The 22,553-nt window shown below is 37.7% G+C and overlaps 2 protein-coding genes across 6 annotated transcripts in view; one reads left to right on the forward strand and one right to left on the reverse strand.

Moving 5' to 3' along the window:
- Cul4b (cullin 4B) overlaps positions 1 to 12,431 on the reverse strand; it is a 93,196-nt gene extending 80,765 nt beyond the window's left edge. Inside the window, exons 1-2 of one of the 3 annotated variants that reach the window (XM_071606577.1) lie at positions 12,353 to 12,431; positions 12,025 to 12,120 (exon numbers count right to left, since the gene is read on the reverse strand). The gene's annotated coding sequence lies outside the window, so the exon portion shown is untranslated. Of the gene's footprint in view, positions 1 to 12,024; positions 12,121 to 12,217; positions 12,304 to 12,352 lie in introns of those variants that run through there. The other 2 variants (XM_071606576.1, XM_071606578.1) reach the window with 2 other exon arrangements.
- Positions 12,432 to 12,462: 31 nt separating this feature from the next.
- On the forward strand, positions 12,463 to 22,282 carry Mcts1 (MCTS1 re-initiation and release factor). 3 transcript variants are annotated; one of them, XM_027931104.2, is made up of 6 exons: positions 12,463 to 12,592; positions 13,727 to 13,879; positions 14,410 to 14,507; positions 18,806 to 18,939; positions 21,040 to 21,107; positions 22,076 to 22,282. In XM_027931104.2, exons 1-6 carry the CDS (start codon positions 12,582 to 12,584, stop codon positions 22,155 to 22,157), a joined length of 546 nt encoding a protein of 181 aa, XP_027786905.1. In that variant the 5' UTR covers positions 12,463 to 12,581; the 3' UTR covers positions 22,158 to 22,282. The 3 variants fall into 3 exon arrangements, with proteins under 3 accessions (XP_027786905.1, XP_071462684.1, XP_071462683.1); XM_071606583.1 differs by lacking the exons at positions 12,463 to 12,592; positions 21,040 to 21,107 and adding exons at positions 13,046 to 13,208; positions 20,489 to 20,602 and having other exon boundaries at positions 22,076 to 22,154; XM_071606582.1 differs by lacking the exon at positions 12,463 to 12,592 and adding an exon at positions 13,053 to 13,208.
- The last annotated feature ends 271 nt before the right edge of the window (positions 22,283 to 22,553 follow it).

A 22,553-nucleotide genomic window follows, 5' to 3' on the forward strand; every position in this document is an offset into this window, starting at 1 on the left:
TCCCCAGCACCACATTAAAAAAAAAAAAAAAAAAAAAAACTTCAGAATTCCAGAAATGTGGGCCAAATGAATTTCTTTGAAGTCAGTAAGATCAATGGACTGGATGTTTGGTTAGGGATCAAAGGATTGCTGGTGCTGGGAGGCACAACACTTAAGCATTAGCCACATGTGACTACTAGACTCTTGAAATGTGGCTAATATGTCTAAGGAACTCACTTAAAATTTCCACTCAATTATTTAAATGTAAATATAAGTAGCCCATATGTGCTAATGGCTACCATTTTGAATGGCACACATTATAGAATATTTTCATCATTTCATAAAGTTGTATTCGGAAGCACTAGTCTGGGAATATATAACATGATTACCAGGAAGCATTAAGGGCTCCATTTAAGATTAGCATTCATGAATTTAAAATGAAGCCAGTCAAGTTGTTTCTGAGTTTTTCTCCAGCCACATTCAGCAGTCTGGAACAAGATATAATAGAATACAAGGTTTGGAGCTGTGTCTCAGTGGTAGAGCTCTTGCCTGGCATGTGAGAGGCACTGGGTTCGATCCTCAGTACCACATAAAAATAAAATGAAAGTATTGTGTTCACCTACAATTAAAAAAATACATATAAAAAAAGATGGTCTGGGGATATAGCTGAGTTGGTAGAGTGCTTTCCTCACATGCACAGGCCCTGGTTCAATCCCCGCACCGAGAGCGAGAGCGAGAGCGAGAGAGAGAGAGAGAGAGAGAGAGAGAGGAGAATCAAGTAGGCAGATGCTATAGACATGTCTTAGTCCATTTTCTGTTGCTATAACTGAAGACCACAGACTGTGTGATTTATAAAGAAAAGTGGTTTATTTAACTCATCACTCATCATTCTGGAATTCTAAGAGCATGGTGCTTGGCATCTGGTGAGAGACTTCCCACTGTGTTATGTATGTCATGGCCAAGAGCATCCCATGGTGAGACAGAGCAAGCTGGCTAACTTGGACCTCTCTTCCTCCTCTTATAAAACCACAAATGTCATCATAGGTGTGCCACTCTCACGACCTTGTCTCATCCTAATTACCTTCCTCAGTGTCCATTATCATATTTGACTCTGGGGATTAAAATTCCAATATATGAAATTTGGCAGATGTGTTTAAATCATAGCAGGCAATGTCCCATGAAATTCATGTGTTGGAAACAATGTCCAAAGTCATATGTTGATGCCATGATGCAGCAGGGAGGTCCTCCCCAGATGCTGCTGACACCTTGATATTGGACTTCTCAGCATTCAGAACTGTGGGCCAAATAAACTTCTAATTGTTATACATTATCTAGTTTCAAGTATTTTGTTACAGTGACAGAAAATGGATAAAGGCAGAAAGATTGGGTTCAACTCAGGTCAAGATTTTGCTGCGTGAGTAAATGACAGTGAAGGAAGTAAGGGAATTGAGGCTATATGGAATGAAGTGTTTATAATGATTGACTAGGGAATACAAGCTGGGTAAGGAGGGAACTCAGAGGGTGAGAAGAGTGAGAAACAGTGGACAGTTGGTAGGATCAATGGATTAGAGCTTTAAGTGTGGCGTAAAAAGAGTGTTGGCATTAGGGTATACAGGGAATGAGATATAAAGAAACGAGGTGGTGCGGAATGTGAAATATGAGCCCTGTGTGGCAACACTCATCTGTACTTCCTGCTACTGGAGAGGCTGAGGCATGAGGATTGCTTGAGGCCAGGAATTTGAGGCTAGCACAGGCAATGTCTGATTCCTTATCTCAACAACAACAGAATAGCATAAGAATTGTAATGCATTCCACTGTTATGTATAAATAAATTTATAAAAAAACAGAATAGCCTACATGAAAATGAGATAACAGTGGGGTTTCAATTACTGCTAAAGACAAAGACCAGGGTATGACCAAGGAAGAGAGTGGCTGAGATAAGGTAGAGGGCAAGCAAGATCATTGGGAAAATGGAGTTTGAGGAACTAAGAGAAAAGTGTGTTGGACATAATATACCACAATTTTTCATATCTCTGTTTGTATATAAAGTATGTTGACACCCAATTTGTGACTTCATACATGTACTTTGGTGGTATATGTGGGTAATAAAATTATAATGCAAAAAAACCCCCAAAACAAAGTATATGTATAAAAACATGAATTGGTGTGAATATACTCTATATACAAAGATATGGAAAATTGTGCTCTATATGTGTAATAAGAATTGTAATGCATTCCGCTGACATGTATTTAAAAAAATAAAATCAATTATAAAAAAAGAAAAGGGTGTTGGAAGGATCAAGCAAACGCATATTGAAAGATTAAGAATTTATAATAGTATTTTATTGGGGTGACTATATCCCAGAGTTAAAATTGAGCAATGAAGAGGAATAATCCAGAGACCATAAAATGACAGCAGCAATGAGTGGCAGTGGATGGATACTATATAATCTGTGTTATGAAATTCAGAACAGGGAAGTTTAGGGAGGGGAATGGTCTAGAAGTGTGATAAGGAACAAGTTGGACAACCAACTCACCCTGTGGGAGGATAAACAGCCATTATGTGAGGGCTGTAGGGAAAGAAATGTTTTCACGGAAGATCTAGATTTCCTTTAAAATCAGAAGATGAAGAAGAGAGCGCACAGAAAGGAGGCTGAGAATATAGAAGGCCCAGAGTTCCAGGAGGTATGATGGAAAGACTTCATTAGTTGGGGAAACCTGAGAGATGGGGACAAAATGGCCAATGTACAAAGCCAAATGGAGATTAATCTCCATTTGAGGATTGGCTTAAGAGTCTGGGGCTTCTTATAGTGACTGACATAAATGGACAGATGTTCTAATGAGAATAGTCCCTTGTGGACTTGAGGTAGTGGTAGTGGGGTAATAGGGAGGAGTGGGCACCTGGGGTCCTCCTTGATTCTTGTTGATAGAAGTAAAGGTTTAAGGAAGCTTGATATTTCTCCACTCTGAGATTTTACTTGAGGTGCATGGGCCCCCTCTTGACTGCTGTTGACAGAATAACAAGGAACTGTGGTTTTAGTCTCAGTGTATTATTCTGCTCTTGACTTCTTCCAGGGGAAGGGCTACATATGGGGTCCCAAATGAATCCTCTGTTGATGCAATTGAGGACTTCTAGAGTAAGATAGGTGTTAGAGCACAGGGCTCTGATACCTGATGATGGGAGGCTAGTCAAAAGTCTGAGGAGCACTGGAATTCCATGGCTCTACTCTACCCATCAATCTACCCGTAGGTGACAAAATGATTTCTGATTGAGGGGGAATGGTTAAATAAATTGTGGAGTGCTGTAGCCCTCAAAAGCTATCACTTTCCTATTTCTCTCTCTCTCTCTCTCTCTCTCTCTCTCTCTCTCTCTCTCTCCATTTCTTATATGACACAAAAAGATCTCCAAAATGAATTTCACCCATGAGGTGAAAAAAAAGCAAAAGGAAAATAGCATGCATAGTGTGATCCAATTTATTTACTTTATTTTTTGGGGTACTGGGGATTGAAATCAGGGGCACTTGACAACTGAGCCACATCCCCAGCCTTATTTTGTATTTATTTAGAGTCAGGGTCTCACTGAGTTGCTTAGTGCCTTACTGTTGCTGAGGCTGGCTTTGAACTCGTGATCCTCCTGCCTCAGCCTCTTTTTTTTCTTTTCTTTCTTTATTTGTTTTTTTATTAGTTGTTCAAAACATTAATAGCTCTTGACATATCATATTTCATACATTTGATTCAAGTGGGTTATGAACTCTCATTTTTCCCCCATATACAGATTGCAGAATCACATTGGTTACACATCCACGTTTTTACATACTGCCATACTAGTGTCTATTGTATTCTGCTGTCTTTCCTATCCTCTACTATCCCCCCTCCCCTCCCCTCCCATCTTCTCTCTCTACCCCATCTACTGTACTTCATTTCTCTCCCTTGTTTTTTCCCCCCTTTCCCTTCACCTCCTCTTATATGTAATTTTGTATAACGATGAGGGTCTCCTTCCATTTCCATGCAATTTCCCTTCTCTCTCCCTTTCCCTCCCACCTCTCGTCCCTGTTTAATGTTAATCTTCTTCTCATGCTCTTTCTTCCTTCTCTGTTCTTAGTTGCTCTCCTTATATCAAAGATGACATTTGGCATTTGTTTTTTAGGGATTGGCTAGCTTCACTTAGCATAATCTGCTCTAGTGCCATCCATTTCCCTGCAAATGCCATGATTTTGTCATTTTTTTTAGTGCTGAGTAGTACTCCATTGTGTATAAATGCCACATTTTTTTTTATCCATTCATCTATTGAAGGGCATCTAGGTTGGTTTCACAGTCTAGTTATTGTGAATTGTGCTGCTATGAACACTGATGTAGCAGTATCCCTATAGCACGCTCTTTTAAGGTCTTTAGGGAATAGTCCAAGAAGGGGAATAGCTGGGTCAAATGGTGGTTCCATTCCCAGCTTTCCAAGGAATCTCCATACTGCTTTCCACATTGGCCGCACCAATTTGCAGTCTCACCAGCATTGTACAAGTGTACCCTTTTCCCCACATCCTCGCCAGCACTTGTTGTTGTTTGACTTCATAATGGCTGCTAATCTTACTGGAGTGAGATGGTATCTTAAGGTGGTTTTGATTTGCATTTCTCTGACTGCTAGAGATGGTGAGCATTTTTTCATGTACTTGTTGATTGATTGTATGTCCTCCTCTGAGAAGTGTCTGTTCAGGTCCTTGGCCCATTTGTTGATTGTGTTATTTGTTATCTTATTGTTTAATTTTTTGAGTTCTTTGTATACTCTGGATATTAGGGCTCTATCTGAAGTGTGAGGAGTAAAAATTTGTTCCCAGGATGTAGGCTCCCTATTTACCTCTCTTATTGTTTCTCTTGCTGAGAAAAAACTTTTTAGTTTAAGTAAGTCCCATTTGTTGATTCTTGTTATTAACTCTTGTGCTATGGGTGTCCTATTAAGGAATTTGGAGCCCGACCCCACAATATGTAGATCAGAGCCAACTTTTTCTTCTATCAGACACAGAGTATCTGATTTGATATCAAGCTCCTTGATCCATTTTGAGTTAACTTTTGTGCATGGTGAGAGAAAGGGATTCAGTTTCATTTTGTTGCATATGGATTTCCAGTTTTCCCAGCACCATTTGCTGAAGATGCTATCCTTCCTCCATTGCATGCTTTTAGCCCCTTTATCAAATATAAGATAGTTGTAATTTTGTGGATTGGTCTCTGTGTCCTCTATTCTGTACCATTGGTCCACCTGCCTGTTTTGGTACCAGTACCATGCTGTTTTTGTTACTATTGCTCTGTAGTATAGTTTGAAATCTGGTATCGCTATACCGCCTGATTCACACTTCCTGCTTAGAATTGCTTTTGCTATTCTGGGTCTTTTATTTTTCCATATGAATTTCATGATTGCTTTTTCTATTTCTGCAAGGAATGCTGTTGGGATTTTGATTGGCATTGCATTAAACCTATAAAGAACTTTTGGTAATATCGCCATTTTGATGATGTTAGTTCTGCCTATCCATGAACAGGGTATATTTTTCTGCCTCAGCCTCTTGAACAGCTGGGATTACAGGAATGTGCCACTGTGCCCTGCTAATTTATGTTTTTTAAAATCAAATATGTATAATATATATGTAGATGCACCAAAAAGTTTCTGGAAAGTTATACATAAAACTATCATTGATTACCTATGGGGTTGGAAGGGAAGATCTGATGAGGAATAGAAGAGCAGGGCATAGAAGGAAGAGGTGGGGATTACATGTTGTATTTTTTTTTGACTGTGGATTGAACCCAGGTGCACTTTACTACTGAGCTACATCCCCAGCCCTTCTTATTTCTGAGACAGCATCTTTCTAAATTGCTGAGGGTATTCCTAAGTTGCCAAGGCTAGCCTCAAACTTGCAATCCTCCTGCCTCAGCCTCCCATGTCACTGGGATTTTAGGCCTGCACCAATGCACTAAGTGTTGTGATTTAGAGAGGAGAAAGTTGTAACTACTTGGTTTCAAAGCCAGATTCTTGTACTACATAACTGGGTAATCTTGGGCCAAATTACTTAATCTCCCTTTTCCCTCAGTTTCTTCATCTATAAAGTGGATATACTAACTAGCATCGACTTTACATCACTTTGAGAATTAAGTGAGTTAATATATGAAAGAATTTGCAACAGTGCCTGGCTTAGGGTAAGTACTCCATAAACATTAGCTATTATTATTGTTAGTATACTTCTTTGTTGTTTGAACATTACATAATGTGAAAATCATCAAGCATTTCCTTTGAAAAAGCTGAGAGGAAGGAGTCCATAGAGAGGGAGAAGTTGAAAATATAAAAGAGATAATAATAGGTTAAGTAAGGTTATTGAGAGACCCATACTTGGTTGGTATTTGGAATGCAGCTGGAGGAGTTAGACCTAGATTGGAAAAGTGATATCTTTCATTTTAACAGTTGGAAAGAGTGGCTGTGAAAATATTTCTAGTTTGGTAGTAGGAAGTGGTTGTCTATCAGGAGACTTCTATCTTATTTTTAGAGTGTCCATAATTTAGGGCTGTCCAGGAATTGGAGGTTTTTTGTTTTTTTTTTTTTTGGTATCAGAGATTAAACTCATGGGCACTTAACCACTGAGCCACATCCCCAGCCCATTTTATTTTTTATGTTAAGACAGGGTCTCACTAAGTTGCATAGGGTCTCGCTAAATTGCTGAGGCTGGCTTTGAACTTGTGGTCCTCCTCAGCCTCCTGAGCTGCTGTGATTACAGACATGAGCCAACACACCTGGCAGGAATTTGAGTTTTGAGAAGAATGGAGAAGCTTGGGGAGTGTCACTGGGGAGAATGAGAAAGTGAGCTAAAAACATGATATGTATCTCCAGATAAATGAAAGGTTCAGTTGAGGCCAGCAACATGAATTTAGAGAGGTATCATCTCCCCATCTTGATAAAAATAACAATTTAACAGTATTTTGCATGGATTATCTTTAGTTCTCATAACAACCTCATGAAGTAGAGTCTTCATTGTACACATGAGAATACAGACAATGTTTAAATAAGTTACCCGTGGTCACATAGCAAATAAGTCAAACTGGATATTTACATGCTTGGCAATAATAGAGGAAAACAGGGATAGTGGGTTTGGCTTATTACTAAGTTGGTCTAGATGGTTAATCTTGATAGTCTTCTGATAAAAAGAGGGTATTAGGTCCCAGATTTTAGCTATATTTGGGATTGGAGTTGGGAGCATCTGTTTTGTTGGTGTGAAAGGAGCCAGGCAATTAGGCAGACCAATGCATTTTCTCATCTTTGCTCTGAGACTGATTTTTGGGGGTGGGGGTGGGGAGTGGTTTGATTCTCAGGTATGTTTTGCAGTGATAGTGGATATAAAGCCAGGCTGCAGCTACTCTAAAGTGTTAGTCTGAGAGGCAATTTGTGGGAAAAGTGAGCCTATTCAAAGAAATTCACAGGCTGTAGATTCTGAGAGATGTGAGGCCCAGCAGGGATCTGGTAGTGGCCCAAATCTTTCTTGCAGTGAATGAAGCTACTCCAGTGTTCAAAGCTGTGGCCCAGCTCCTAGAGAAACCTTTTTTCCTTGCACTCTCTAAGGGGTTTGGGTGCTATGCTTAGTGCTCAAGAAGTTTATAAAAAAGAAAAAGAGACCTACTGCAAACTTCCCTAGGCAGCATTTTAGAGCCTTGTGTCAAACTTTCAAAATCCCAAGAAGACAAACACAATTGTTAAACATTTAATGTTTCTTATACCTGGGTTACTTCTTTTAGTAAAACGTATGATAGACTTGGGGTTTCTGGATCCTGTGCTACATGTGCATTGGGGACCCTTATAAGTTGCACTAAACATTTATGCACAAAAGAAGGATAGAGAATGTGTATGTCTAGAACATAAAGGTCCTTTATAACTATTTATTACATGAATACATGAAGTTCATTTTTAATTTGTGAAGACATTTTATGACATGGTTTGTTGTAGTCATGATTTTACTTAAAGTTGAATCCTTTTCTGGGAGCAAAGTCCCAATAATTACCTTGGAAAAATTATCCACTTTAAAGTTATACCATTTACAACACAATATCTAGAAATTCATTGAAGTGAAAAGTGAGCACTGGTAATGTATCTGTGTAGGTGGATCATGAATGAACATACTTATGTACACATATAGATCTGAATATCTCATTAATATTAAGGACCTAACTGGGCATTTCTCATAATTCATATTAGATTCTGTAAACATCAAGAGTGTATGAAAGTAGGCTAATATATATATATATATTATATATATATAATGTATATTATTATATATTATATATATTGTATTATATATATATATATATAATATACACACATAGCTATATGTCAATTCCCATAGATATTACATTTTTTATAATTTAGATAATTTTTTTTTATGCTGGGAATCCAAATCAGAGCCTAGGGACCCAACTCAGGGTGCATGCTAGGCAAGTACTCTGCCACTGAGCTACATCCCCAGCTATGTATAATTTTATGGAATTAAGTTAGCTATTATTTCTAGCAGTACAAATTTTTACCATCATACTTTTTTTGTGTGTGTGCTGGGGATTGAACCCAGGGCCTTGTGCATGCAAGGCAAGCACTCTACCAACTGAGCTATACCCCAGCACCCATACTTTAAAAATATTTATTTTTTGGTTATAGGTGGATACAATATCTTTATTTTTTAATTTATATGGTGCTGAGGATTGAACCCAGTGCATCATGCATGCTAGGCAAGTGCTCTACCTATGAGCCACAACCCCAGTCCCCCATACTTTTTTTTTCTAAATGTTTATTTTTTTAGTTGTAGTTGGACACAATACTTTTATTTTATTTATTTTTATGTGGTGCTGAGGATCAAACCCAGGGCCTCGCACATGCCAGGTGAGTGCTCTACTGCTGAACCACAACCTCAGCCACCCCATACTTTATTTTAAATATTTATTTTTTTAGTTGTAGTTGGACTCAGTACCTTTATTTATTAATTTTTATGTGGTGCTGAGAATCAAACCCAGGGCCTCACATGTGCTAGGTGAGCACTCTACTGCTAAGCCACAACCCCAGCCATATATTTTTTTAAGAGACAGCGTCTCGCTAAGTTGCTTAAGGCCTCTCTAAACTGCTGAGGCTGTCTTTGCACTTATGATCCTCCTGCTTCAGCCTCCTGAGCAGCTAGGATTACAGGGGTGTACCACTATACCAGGCAGGGAAATGATCTTTGATGTAAGCAATGAGGAACAAGTGAAGATTCCAAATGATACAGGGACTACAATTAGACTCAACTTTAAATTTTCTTTTTTTCCCCCTCTTTTCTTCTCTCTCTCTCTCTCTCTTTTTTTTTTTTTTTGGTTTGTTTGTTTGCTAGGGATGGAACCCAGGGCCTTGCACCTGCTAAGCAAGTGCTCTACCTCTGAACTACACCCCAGCCTAGAGCTGAGCCACAACTCCAGCCCCCTCAATACTTTTTTTTTTAAAGAGAGAGAGAGAGAGAGAGAGAGAGAGAGAGAGAGAGAGAGAGAGAATTTTTTAATATTTATTTTTTAGTTTTCGGCGGACACAGCATCTTTGCATGTGGTGCTGAGGATCGAACCTGGGCCGCACGCATGCCAGGCAAGCGCGCTACCGCTTGAGCCACATCCCCAGCCCCTCAATACTTTTTAATAAGTCTAAAATTAGTAGGTTTCAGAAACAGTAACCTCAAGAAACTAGGAGGACCATCCAGGTGTTATTAATTTCTGGGTCCATAAAATTAACTTTCATTTACTAGTGGAATATATACTTATTACATATAGTGTTAGCGTATATAGACAGTCTTCAACTTATAATGTTTCAGCTTTTAATTTTTTTTTAACTTTATAACAGGGCAAAAACAATACATATACAGTAGGAAACCTAATTTTGAATTTCATCTTTTCCCAGGCTAGTGATATGCAGTATGATAGTTTGTAGCTATGATGGGCAATGCTGGTGAGCCAGGTGCAGCTTCCAGTCAGCCATGTGATAAGGGGTATAAGGAAATAATCCATACTCCACCAAGTTCTGTGTTAGTAAGTTATGAAGTTTGTTAGGTGTGTCAAATGCATTTTCAATTTAATGATACTTTATGATAAATAATGATGAACAGGTTTTAGGGGTCATAATCCCATTGTAAATCAAGGAGCACTGTATATAATCTAAAGCATATTATCTACTTTCACTCATCTCAAACTGTAACAATATCTGTTTATAATGTATTTGTTATTAAATGACAGGCTCCCAGGGTAATATGAGCATTGCCAGGAAAGGAAGGATGTTTGGTAAGAAACCTGACAGCTTGGGGTCTGGGCTTTTTTGCATGTTTATAAACTCAATATTGTAAATGTCACAGAGTAGATTGATGCTGGGAATGTGGATTCACACTAAGGACTTTCACAAGAGATTGATATGTAAATCAGAAGGCCATTTTTTTTATAAAGACAAACATATTTGTTTACAGAGATTTGAAAATAGCAAAGTTTTTCCCTGTGGGAGGGTCTTCATGGGAAGCCAAATTACAATCTGAAGATTATTGGTACCATAGAATCAAGACAAGGTAAGTTAGTTGCATAATACCATTTGCTATGATTGCTCTAATTGTCCATCTCCCCAATATTTTTTTGCATTTCAATATGAATTTTATTTATTTATTTTTATTGGTTATTCAAAACATTACAAAACTCTTGACATATCATATTTCATACATTCGATTCAAGTGGGTTATCAACTCCCATTTTTACCCCAAATACAGATTGCAGAATCACATCAATTACACATCCACATTTTTACATAATACCATATTAGTAACTGTTGTATTCTGCTACCTTTCTTATCCTCTACTATCCCCCCTCCCCTCCCCTCCCATCTTCTCTCTCTACCCCATCTGTTGTAATTTAATTCTTTCTCTTGGTTTTTTTTTCCCTTCCCCCTCAAATTTGTCTCCCCAATATTAACTAGAGTATTTGTTCCCTTGTGTATTTGTTTTATTGATTAGGGCATACCTATCCCATTTCTTGAGTAGTACCTAACTCAGATTTTTAGACAATTTCTTCTATGCTTTCTTTGATGACCAAAACCCTCAAACTGGCATAATTTTGTTTTCAACTAGCTTTTCTTTTAAAAATTACATCATCAAAATGTGTTTTTTTAGGGCTGGAGTTGGCAGAGTGTTTGCTTTGCATGCACAAGGCCATGGGTTCAATCTCCTGCACCACACACACAAAAATGTGTTTTTTAGCTGTGTCAGATTACATCAGTAGTGCTCATCTAGAGGCTTTTTTTTTTTTGTACCAGGAATTGAACCCATGGACGCCTAACCACTAAGCCATATCCTCAGCTCTTTTTTATGTTTTATTTTGAGAGAGGATCTTGGTAAATTGCTCAGGGCCTTGCTAAATTGCTGAGGCTGGCTTTGAATTTGAGATCCTCCTGTTTCAGCCTCCAGACCGCTGGGATTACAGGTGTGCACTCCCATGCCCAGCTGAGGCTGTCTATCTTTCAAGTAAATTATCTCTCTTGGTTTATAGTTCAACTTTTAAGTATGGGGAGGTAGAGGACTGGAACCTGGTGACTTTTATTTAATAATTCTATGGGGGGTTGGGCGTGGTGGCGCATGCCTGTAATCCTAGCGGCTCGGGAGGCTGAGGCAGGAGGATTGCGAGTTCAAAGCCAGCCTCAGCAGAAGTGAGGTGCTAAGCAACTCGGTGAGACCCTGTTTCTAAATAAAATACACAGTAGGGCTGGGATGTGGCTCAGTGGCTGAGTGCCCCTGGGTTCAATCTCCGGTACCCCCCCCCCCCCGAAAAAAAAAAAAATTCAATGGGGGTACCTTACTATGGTTAGTGGAGTTACTAGATAACAAACAGGATGTTCAATTAGATTAAGACAATTGAGTACTATATATTTTCAGTGTAAGTATGTTCAAATATCAGATATACTTACACTAGAAAAGTATTCATAGTTTATCTGAAATTCAAATTTAGAAGTCTTGCATTTTTATTTGCTAAACTTGAAAACCATACCAGTATATTAACATGAAGCTATGAGACTTGCTTGAGTTCATGCTGGTTGGTATGCAGTAATCCATTTGGGTGTCTCAGGGAACAAAACCAGTCCCACTAAAAAAAAAAAAAAAAAAAAAAATGAGGTTAAACGTAGGTACCACCAAAGCGTGGAAGAATCTTGACCCTTTGAGGAACCCATAACTGACGCAACTGTCATAAAGGCTGTTTTGGTGGATTCCCCGCCTCCTCCATTCTTCCTTCCTGCAACAAGAAAGAACTGTTCTAACACTTCTTCCTTCTGAAGTCCCGCCCTTTCAGCTGTCCGCAATGGAGAGGAATCGGTTACCCAAAAGCAGCCTGCGAGAGCGCCGACGTGGAGTTCAGAGGAGCGGAAGTCGTCAGATGTCACTAAGAGCCGTAAAGCGCGTCTGGCTTGTTCACCTTCCGGATAACGACAACAGCTCCGACTCTCAGTGCCGGCCTTCCTCGTGTAAGGGGATCTGCCGGACCCTTGCTAATTCAATTTCTCTCCCTTTCCGGGCCCTTCCCTATCGTCGCCCCCTTCACCTTGGATCATGTTCAAGAAGTAAGGACATGTGTGGCCTCCATAGGCTGCTCACAAAGGCGGTGGGAGTGGGGTGGGGAAGAGGGCGAGAGCAACAATCCTCTTTCTCTCTCCCCCGCCCCTGCCATCCTGACTCCCTAAGGTTTTCTATAGTATATGCTCTCACTCGCAACTTGCAACACTTCTTTAAATTTTTAATCCCTAATCCTCAATCTGGCTTCGGTTCCTCCACTTCCATTTTCTTTCTCCTTAACTCTGTTCTTTCCCCCCCCCCCCCCAATCTATCGCCATTCCTAGGGTTCTACCAATCACATTCTTGCACTGTGATTTAGGGGCATATCCTCTTTAGGTGAGAGGGGAGCCCTGCACTCGCTGCCATATGTTTATTAGTTATGAACTGAATAAAGGAAGGCTTGACTTCCTGGGTCATGGGAGTGAAGGAGTCTGGGTGACAGGAAGCAAGCGGCCTGTCATGCCTATTGCCTAGCTGCCAGATTAACCTTGTCTTGGAAATAACGTGATTGCCCCGTAGGCTATTCAGTGTAAGGAAGACAGAATTCCTTGGGAACCTACCTAGTGGGTTTACCTTCCACATTTGGTAGAGGCAAAAAGCAAAGGGGAACATGGGCAAAGGAAGGTGGGTTTTGTGCATGAAAATTTGAGAAAAATAGATAGGGATCTTAAAAATTATATCATCTTCACCACTTTAAAAAAAATGTTAGCAGATTACACTGCCTAAGAACAGCTGATTTTTCTGTGTTATGCTTGGTTTTGGCCTTTTGCAACTTAATGCTTAAGGCTTTTTTTTTTTTTTCTTAACAGGTTTTATTATTGATGGGAATCTGTTTCTTCCTTTGAGTAAGATTAGGTAGCTGATTACAGGTTATAGTGCAAACTGTGTTTTATCCATAACCCCTTCCCCCAGCTAATTGCTGTATATGTGACAATTTATTTTATTATTAAAACATGGTTTTGTATTGGGCAAAAAAGGGAAATGGTGTTTCAAAAAACAGTTTATTTCATAGTTATTCTAAGGATTGAGTACTATCTTGGGAATAGATGGCCAATAGATTACCCAATTAGAACAGTAATTTTTAGATATTCTAATAATTTTGCTTAGCAATGCCTTTTTTTCTTGCAAAAATCACTTGGCAGGTTTGATGAAAAAGAAAATGTTTCCAACTGCATCCAGCTGAAAACATCTGTTATTAAGGGTATTAAGAACCAGTTGATAGAGCAATTTCCAGGTATTGAACCATGGCTTAATCAAATCATGCCTAAGAAAGATCCTGTCAAAATAGTCCGATGGTAAGTCTTTGCTTTTCTCTGTGTAAATAAAGCTTAGAGTAGCTGAATGTTTAATGTTTATGTTGCTCTTATTCTAAATGAAATTATTTTCACATTAACTATTGATAGATTAATGATAATAATAGACACAGTGACAATAAAACTTACCATGTATTTGTATTTTCAGATATTTCCTTTATGCATGAAAAGTGTGGTTTTATGTATTGATTGTTTTATTAAAGGATTAAATTGTAAATTTAGAGTTGAACTTATTCCTGTTTTTTTTTTTTAGAGATGTTTTATTATCTAACAATGGAATTCAAATAATAAAATGTAAAATAAAATTGGTTTTAGCAGGACATATTTTCTCTACTGGACTGATACTATAGGAAAAACAGTGTGAACAATGTTTTTTGGCCAGGATCTTTATTTAAAAGTTTACTATATCTCTGTATATGCTTATTTCATGTTGTAAATTTTAAAGGATACTTTATTTACATTCATTTTCGAAAGAATATCTAACTTGGTACTTTCTGACATTTGTCTTATAGCCATGAACATATAGAAATCCTTACAGTAAACGGAGAATTACTATTTTTTAGACAAAGAGAAGGACCTTTTTATCCAACCCTAAGGTTACTTCACAAATGTAAGTCTCATTAGAAATGCACATTTGAAAGGTGTTGAAAGTGACTGCTGATAGTTAATTTGTTATTTATTAATACTAAATAATAAGGAATATAAAGCTAAAGTGAATGCCCATCTTGTGGTAAATCAGAAAAATGCAAAATTTCCAATTTTGCATTCCAGAAAGCCCAAGAAAAAAGCATTCATTCATTCAACAAATATTTATTGAACTTACTATATGCCAGGCACTAAGTTAGGATCTGAGAATACTATTTGAAGCAAAGACAAAAATGGTCCTGTCCTTATGAAGCTAGCTGAGAGAATTTATAGCAATTAGATAATCACACAAATATGTAGCCATAAACTGTGATAATGGTCAGTAGAGATAATTCTGTATATGGGAGAGCACTGGCTAAATGTGGGAGTCCCAGTTGTTACTAGTTGAGTGTCATGATCAGATGTTTTGAAACCAAATACTGTTTATTTCATACCCACATTTATAGTTATTTGAGTATATTACAGAAGAAAATCATGGAAGATATAATGCCAGTGTACACAAGAGGTTTTCAAAATGGGAAGCAAAATTTCTGCTTTTTAGTCTGGTATTCTGGCCAAGAGGCAGAAGGAAAGGGAATGAATGGCAGGCTCTGTTGTTGTTGTTGACTGAATGAATTTGGCTTTTTGGTAAGAGGAGATAAATTTGAAATTATTTAGTGGTACAGAGGTCAGGAGAAGTAAATCTGTTAGGCAAGTCTTTATAAGGGAATAGTTACACCAGGTGTGGTGGTGCATGCCTATGATCCCAGCAGGAGGCTGAGGCAGGAGGATCCTGAATTCAAAGTTCAAAATAGCCTCAGCAATTTAGTGAGACCCTGTCTCTAAATAAAATACAAAAAAGAGCTGGGGATGTGGCTCAGTGGTTAACTACCCCTGGATTCACTCCTTGGTACCAAAAACAAAAATAACAACAAAAAACCAAGGGAATAGTTAGAATTATTTGATTAAGTATTGGTTTTGTCAGGTTACAAAAAAACTGATGGAGTGAAATTGAGTCTTGATGCAACAAGAAAAAAAAAAATTTGAGAGAGAGAGAGAGAGAGAGAGAGAGAGAGAGAATTTTTTAATATTTATTTTTTAGTTTTTGGTGGATACAACATTTTATGTGGTGCTGAGGATCGAACCCAGCGCCCCACACATGCCAGGCAAGCGTGCTACTGCTTGAGCCATATCCCCAGCCCCAAGAAAAATTTTTAAATGAGAATATTTTGGTGACATTAAGACATTTTGATATGCCTATTAAACTATGAGCAGAGACAAAATCAAATGTATTTCTGTTTTGAAAAGCCAACAAAAATTCAAGCCCCTCCCCCCAAAATGTAAAAGACTTTCCTGAACTATTGGGGAAATTTGAATATGGTTTGGCTCTAAAATGGTAAAGTAGAATTATTAAATTTTAGGTATGACAATAGAATTGTGGTGGTATAGAATGGCTTTATTCTTAGGTTTGCTTATTTATGATGAGGCATTATGTCTGAACTAATTTTCAAATGATAGAAGAAAATATGTGTGTATAAATAGAGATAAAGCGAATAAAGCACAGTGTTAATGAATAATTATTAGATGTAGGTGGATAGTGTCCAGCTATTCTTTCAATTTTTCTATAAATTGAGCATTATCATAAATTTGGGGAAAAGGATGTTCCTATTTAATAATATTGTGTGGGATCAGCCTTTTAGAACATCTTACTTATTTTTATGCAAAAAGTAGAATAAGGACTGGGACCATGGAGCATACCTATAATCCCAGTGGCTTGGGAGGCTGAGACAGGAGGATTGAGAGTTCAATGCCAACCTCAGCAATTTAGTGAGGTGCTAAGCAGCTCAGAGAGGTCCTGTCTCTAAATAAAATACAAAATAGGGCTGGGGATGTTGCTCAGTTGCTGAGTGCCCCTGAGTTCAATCCCTGATACCCCCCCCAAAAAGAAAAAGTAGAATAAGCGGCTGGGGTTGTGGCTTAGTGGTAGAGCACTTGCCTAGCATGTATGAGGCATTGGGTTCGAGCCTTAGCACCACATGAAAATAAATAAATAAAGATATTGTATCCATCTACAACTAAAAATATTTTGTAAAAAATAGAATAATATGGTGGTTTAAAACATGAACATGGATTCTATTCCTGGTACATATCATTTGGCAAGTCACTTACCCTCTTCAAGCTTTGTTTTCTTATCTTTAAAAATGGACACTAAAGTGGGCTGGGGATATAGCTTAGTTGGTAGAATGCTTGCCTCACATGCACAAGGCCCTGGGTTCAATCCCCAGCCCCACACACATAGACACAAAACGGACACTATAATTGTGTGTCTCCCGGGCTGGGATTGTGGCTCAAGAGTACTTGCCTAGCACGTGTGAGGCACTGGGTTCGATCCTCAGCACCACATAAAAATAAAATAAAGATATTGTATCCACCTAAGACTGACTGACTAAATAAATAAATAAATATTTTTTAAAAAATTGTGTATCTCCTGTGGGTTGTGAGGATTAAATGAAACAGTGCATATAATATACCTAACATAATGCCTGGAAAGCAGCAGGCATTCATTATATGACAACTATTACAGTGAAGTAGTAATTGTTCAATAAGTGTTTACTACTACTTATCATGATTATCATCATCATCATCAAGGGACTGTTATTAATGAGGTTGAAGATCTAGGAAACAAATTATGGTTTGTGAGTAGTGAATACATTCAGTCAGGTTCCCTTGTTTTTGTACTTTAGTAATAATTGGATGTAAGTAATCCAATACACTAACAATAGTTATTTCAATTACTTTGGTGCTAGTTTAAATTAATCTGATCTTTTTTGTTTTTGTTTTTGGTACTGAGGATTGAACCCAGGGGTGCTTAACTACTGAGCCACATCCCCAGCCCTTTTTATTTTTTTTTATTTAGAGACATTGTCTCTTTAAGTTGCTTTAAGGCCTCACTAAGTTGCTGAGGCTAGCTTTGAACTTGCTATCCTCTTGCCTCAGCTTCTCCAGTTGCTGGGATTACAGGCATGTGCCACCACATTTGGCTAATCTGTGATCTTAATAAGAAAAAGACTTAATCTGTTCTTCCACTAGTGAGAAATCTAGTGGTAAGACATTAAAATTAAGAAATTTTACCTATTATTGTCATTTCTAGAGAGTGCTGAAAAGCTTAAAAAGTTTTTCTCCCATTGTTTGAAACCCTCTAGGGATCCTTTAACTACTTGGTTATGAGTTATTAGTAGACATCACACACATGCATTTTTTTAAGATTACAAGAGGATATGTGTACATTTCTATGACCTAGAGTTAACTATTGTTAGCATATTGGATTACTTACATCCAATTATTACTTACATCCAATTGTTTTCTGTAATATGTGTAAATGCTTATTTTGGTGCTAGGGATTGAACCTGAGGCCTTGTGCATACTAAGTATGCACTCTACCACTGTACTATACCCCCAGCCTGTTTGTCCTCTTAAGATTGGGCTCTTTTTAAATGTAGTTTCCCCTATTACTAACATCTTACATTGGTACTATACAGTTACAATTTCTGAACGGATACTGATGCATTATTATTAATGAAAGTCTATAGTTTAAATTCAGGTTTACTCTTCCTTTTGTTCAGTTCTGTGGTTTTGCCAGATATATAGTGTCCAGTATCCAGTGTTACAGCATCATATAGTAAAGCATTCATGGTATTCTACCTATTCATCCTTCCTCCTTCTCCCCTACCCTGACCCCTAGTAACCTCTGATATTTTTCAGTTTTTTATTTTGCTTTCTTCATTCATCATGAACATTTCCTAGGGCATTAAGTGTTCTCTAAAAACAATGTTTTGTTATATATGTGCATGACTTTTTCATAGACATACCTTAAGTCATTTATCTTTACCTTATTGTTAGATATTTAGGTTGATCTCAGTTTATTTCAATTAGAAATGTTAGTGCTGCAGTATCTTTCTACCTAATGTATTGTACATCTCTCATTTTTCCTTAGGGTAGAGTCAAGGGTCTCATTGCATGTTTTTAAGTAGTCCTTAAGAAAGGTTACACCCATTTACAAGTCTTCTACCAGTTTATGGTAATTCTAGTGTTCCTACCCTCTTGTTAGCACCAGGGATTACTTTTCTTAAAAAATACCAGTCTGATCAGTAAAGGATAGTGATTTAGTTTTATTTTTCATTTGTCAGAGTAATGTAGTTTTTGAAATATTTGTGCATGCCCTTTGCCTTTTACTTTTGAGTCTTCAGTCTTATTAATTTATATAATTTATTTCTTCTCTTCTAGATCCTTTTATTCTGCCACACCAGCAGGTTGATAAAGGAGCCATCAAATTTGTACTCAGTGGAGCAAATATCATGTGTCCAGGCTTAACTTCTCCTGGAGCTAAGCTTTATCCTGCTGCAGTAGATACCATTGTTGTATCCTTCCCAGGCTCTAACTGCTAAAAAATGTATTCATTGTGTTCTTGTCATTAATGAATGATCTATCATCCAAGAGAACACATTATATGTACTTTTTTAGAGGATACTGTTCCTGTTGTCTCATGCCTTACTGATTATAGTTGAAGTAATGAGAGTAACTTTTTATTTCTTGATTCTAAATTGTTTCATTTGAGGTAGTTTCATAGAAATTAAATGGAATCAAGTTATAAATTATAAGTCACAGCTGCTGGGTAGCAGTGCATTCTGTAATCTCAGCTACTTGGGAGGCTTAGGTGCGAGGATCACAAGGTGGTCAGCCTTGGCAACTTAGGGAGACCCTGTCCCCAAAAAAATGTGTCTGGGGGGAGGATGGGTGTATGTTTCTCAGTGATAGAGTGCCCCTGAGTTCATTCCCCAGTGCAGAGAAAAAAAAAATCCCAACTGCATTGCAACCCAGCCCAATTAGGGCTTATTGTTACTAGATTCAGGATACAATCTAACACAATCTAACTTTTGATTACTAATCAGAAGAATACAGGTGATATGAGTGGATTAGTATTTTGGACATTAACTTACCTCTCTTATTGGGGATTGAAACCAGGGGCACTTTATCGCCAAGCTGCGTCCCTAGCCTTTATTTATTTTTTAGTTTTTGGCGGACACAACATCTTTGTTTGTATGTGGTGCTGAGGATCGAACCTGGGCCGCACGCATGCCAGGCGAGCACGCTATCGCTTGAGCCACATCCCCAGTCCCCTGTCCCTAGCCTTTATTTTTTTTTTTTCTTTAAGACAGGGTTTTACCAAGTTGCACAGGTTGTCCTCAAATTAATTTGTGATCCTACTGCTTCAGCTTCCTAAGAAGCTGTGATTAAAGGTATGCATCACTACACCTAGCTCCCAAGTAGATATAAGGATCTGTTCAACTCCTGACGTAGTTGAATAATTCTGCATTATTTGTATTTCTTTATGTAGTGCTATTTCAACTATATTTCTGGATTAAATAGATTTTTGTCAACGAGTCTGTACCAGGAAGTCATCTCCTTTGCCATAGGCAAAGTGGCCATTTGCCTCAGGTTGAGAAATAAGGAAATAAAAAAAAAAAGAAATAAGGAAATCATTGGTGGAAATAAAGACATTATTATACAGTGGGAATGCCATTGGAGTGAGTTGAGTATGTCCTATGCTCAAAAGGAGGCTATCCTCTGTTTTGGCAGTTTTAGCTAAAGGTTAGAATAAGTTGTGTGTTCTTTTAGGAACAACTTGTGTTTTATAGATACTAGTCACATAATAGGTGCTCAAATATTTGTGGAACATTGAATGAATTGAAAACTAATGGAGAAAAGTATTCTTTTTCATATGTATGACTTCTCTAAGTGTTGGTAGGTTTTTAGTTTTGGACTTTCCTTTAAGTGGAACGTTTTCCTAGTACTAGACATTGTTTTTGGTGGGTGGGTGGGGGTGCTGGGGATTGAACCCAGGCCCTTGTACATGCAGGGCAAGCACTCTACCATCTGAGCTATATATCCTCAGCCCCTTAATACTAGATTTCACTTTGTGTTTTTGTTTTGTTTTTTTTGAGACAAGGTCTCACTGTGTTGCCCAGGCTGATCTTGGACTCCATGGGCTCTAGTGATGCTCTTGTGTAGCTGGGATTACAGGTATGTGCCACTATACCCAGCTACAATTGTTACTTCAGTGTGTACTTTACATAAAGCCACCATTCAATGGTCAAAATAGTGGAATGCAAGTTATCCTACTGTTTGGTAATAATGCACCAATAAAAAGGAAAAAACAAGACAGACACTAAAATAATTGATATTTATTTATGTGCAAGAAATTTTATCTTTTTTTGTATGACATGGTTTTGTTAACATGGTATGTAGTATTAATATTTGACTTAACCAAAATGATAATTAAGAACATTTATTTAACATTTCTTGAATGTACTCATATCCCCTGCCCTCAAGGAGTCAGTAGTCAGGAGAGGACACAAGATGGGTTCAAAGTGGCTAACTAGTAACACAAGTAATACTTGACACATTTCCCTCCCTGCAAGGCATTTTGAGAGATAGTTTTCTTAGCTATGTGTTTTCAGGCAATCATGGCAGAAGGAAAACAGCATGCTCTATGTGTTGGAGTCATGAAGATGTCTGCAGAAGATATGTAAGTCTCACTTTAGGCCCCCTTAGCTTTTGAGATATGGAGCCTAGGAAGTATCAGAATTACAGATGAAATTTGCTCATTCATACCACATCTTACAAATTACTAAGCACAGAAGCCTAATTTTTGAATTTTCCTAACATTTAGAAAGCCATTGAAGCCTCTTTTGTCTTCAGTATTGCATTCTTCTTCTTCTTTTTTTTTTTTTTTTGTGGTGCTGGGGATCGGACCCAGGACCTTGTGTATGTGAGGCAAGCACTCTATCAGCTGAGCTATATCCCCCAACCCCATTCTTTCTTTTTTTTTTTTTTTTTTTTTTGGTGTGTGTGTGGTGCCGGGGATTGAACCCAGGGCCTTATGCATGCTAGGCAAGCACTCTACCAACTGAGCTATATCCCCAGCCCCCACATTCTTTCTTAAGTATTATGAAAAGAACCCATGTGCCTACACAGGTGTTTTATATGTATATATGGTACTTTAGGAATTTTTATTTAATATCTTATAAATTGAGAAGGGAAAAATATGTTTTGCTGCTAGCTTTTAAAAGTGACACAGTTCAGCACTATGTAATATTTGTCTTACATTCTAATTTGGTAGTATATGAAATGTAGAATATTAGAACTTTTAAATGTATATTACCAAAATATAGGCAATATATTTTAAAAGTTTGGAACCCATTTGATGAGCAAAATTAGTCCTATTAATTTTGTTTTAAGGTTTAATACTTTGATATTCTCCTGGTCTTGTGATATGATTACTGAGTTTGTATAGGCTCACTAGTTAGATTGCTTAAATCACTTTAGAACATGAACTGCAGCAGAGTAATGAGCCTAAAATAGATAATAAGTGTAACAAAAATAAATTCCCTACATGTGTCTCAATAACTAGAAAATAACATTGCACTTTGTTTGCCATGAATAAAACTATAAAAATGCATAAAAATGTGTTTATGTGTTTTTCCCCTTCTACAGTGAGAAAGTCAACAAAGGAATTGGCATTGAAAATATCCATTATTTAAATGATGGGCTGTGGCATATGAAGACATATAAGTGATCCTCAGAAGGAATGCACTTGGGCTAAATATGGATATTGTGCTGTATCTGTGTTTGTGTCTGTGTGTGACAGCATGAAGACAATGCCTCTGTGGTTATGCTGAATAAATTCTACAGATGCTAAAATTCTGTTAGCTTCAGAAATTATTTTAATTTTTTTTAAACTCAAAATTGGGTAGCACACTTGGACATTAAAGGGTATCTGGTAAGTAACTAAACAGACGACTTAATGTCCTATAAGGTTAATGATAGAAGATGAATTGGTAACTGGACTTGCCAGTTTATGGTGGACCCCCAAATAATTTGTCAAGTTAATGGGGCTTGAAGCCAGATTGGGAATTTTATACTGTTATCCCAGGTCACCCAGCAGTACTTTTGTGTCTGTGTGTGTATGCCT

The sequence above is a fragment of the Marmota flaviventris genome, chromosome X (assembly GCF_047511675.1).
Source record: "Marmota flaviventris isolate mMarFla1 chromosome X, mMarFla1.hap1, whole genome shotgun sequence".
In the NCBI taxonomy this organism is placed as follows: Eukaryota; Metazoa; Chordata; class Mammalia; order Rodentia; family Sciuridae; genus Marmota; species Marmota flaviventris.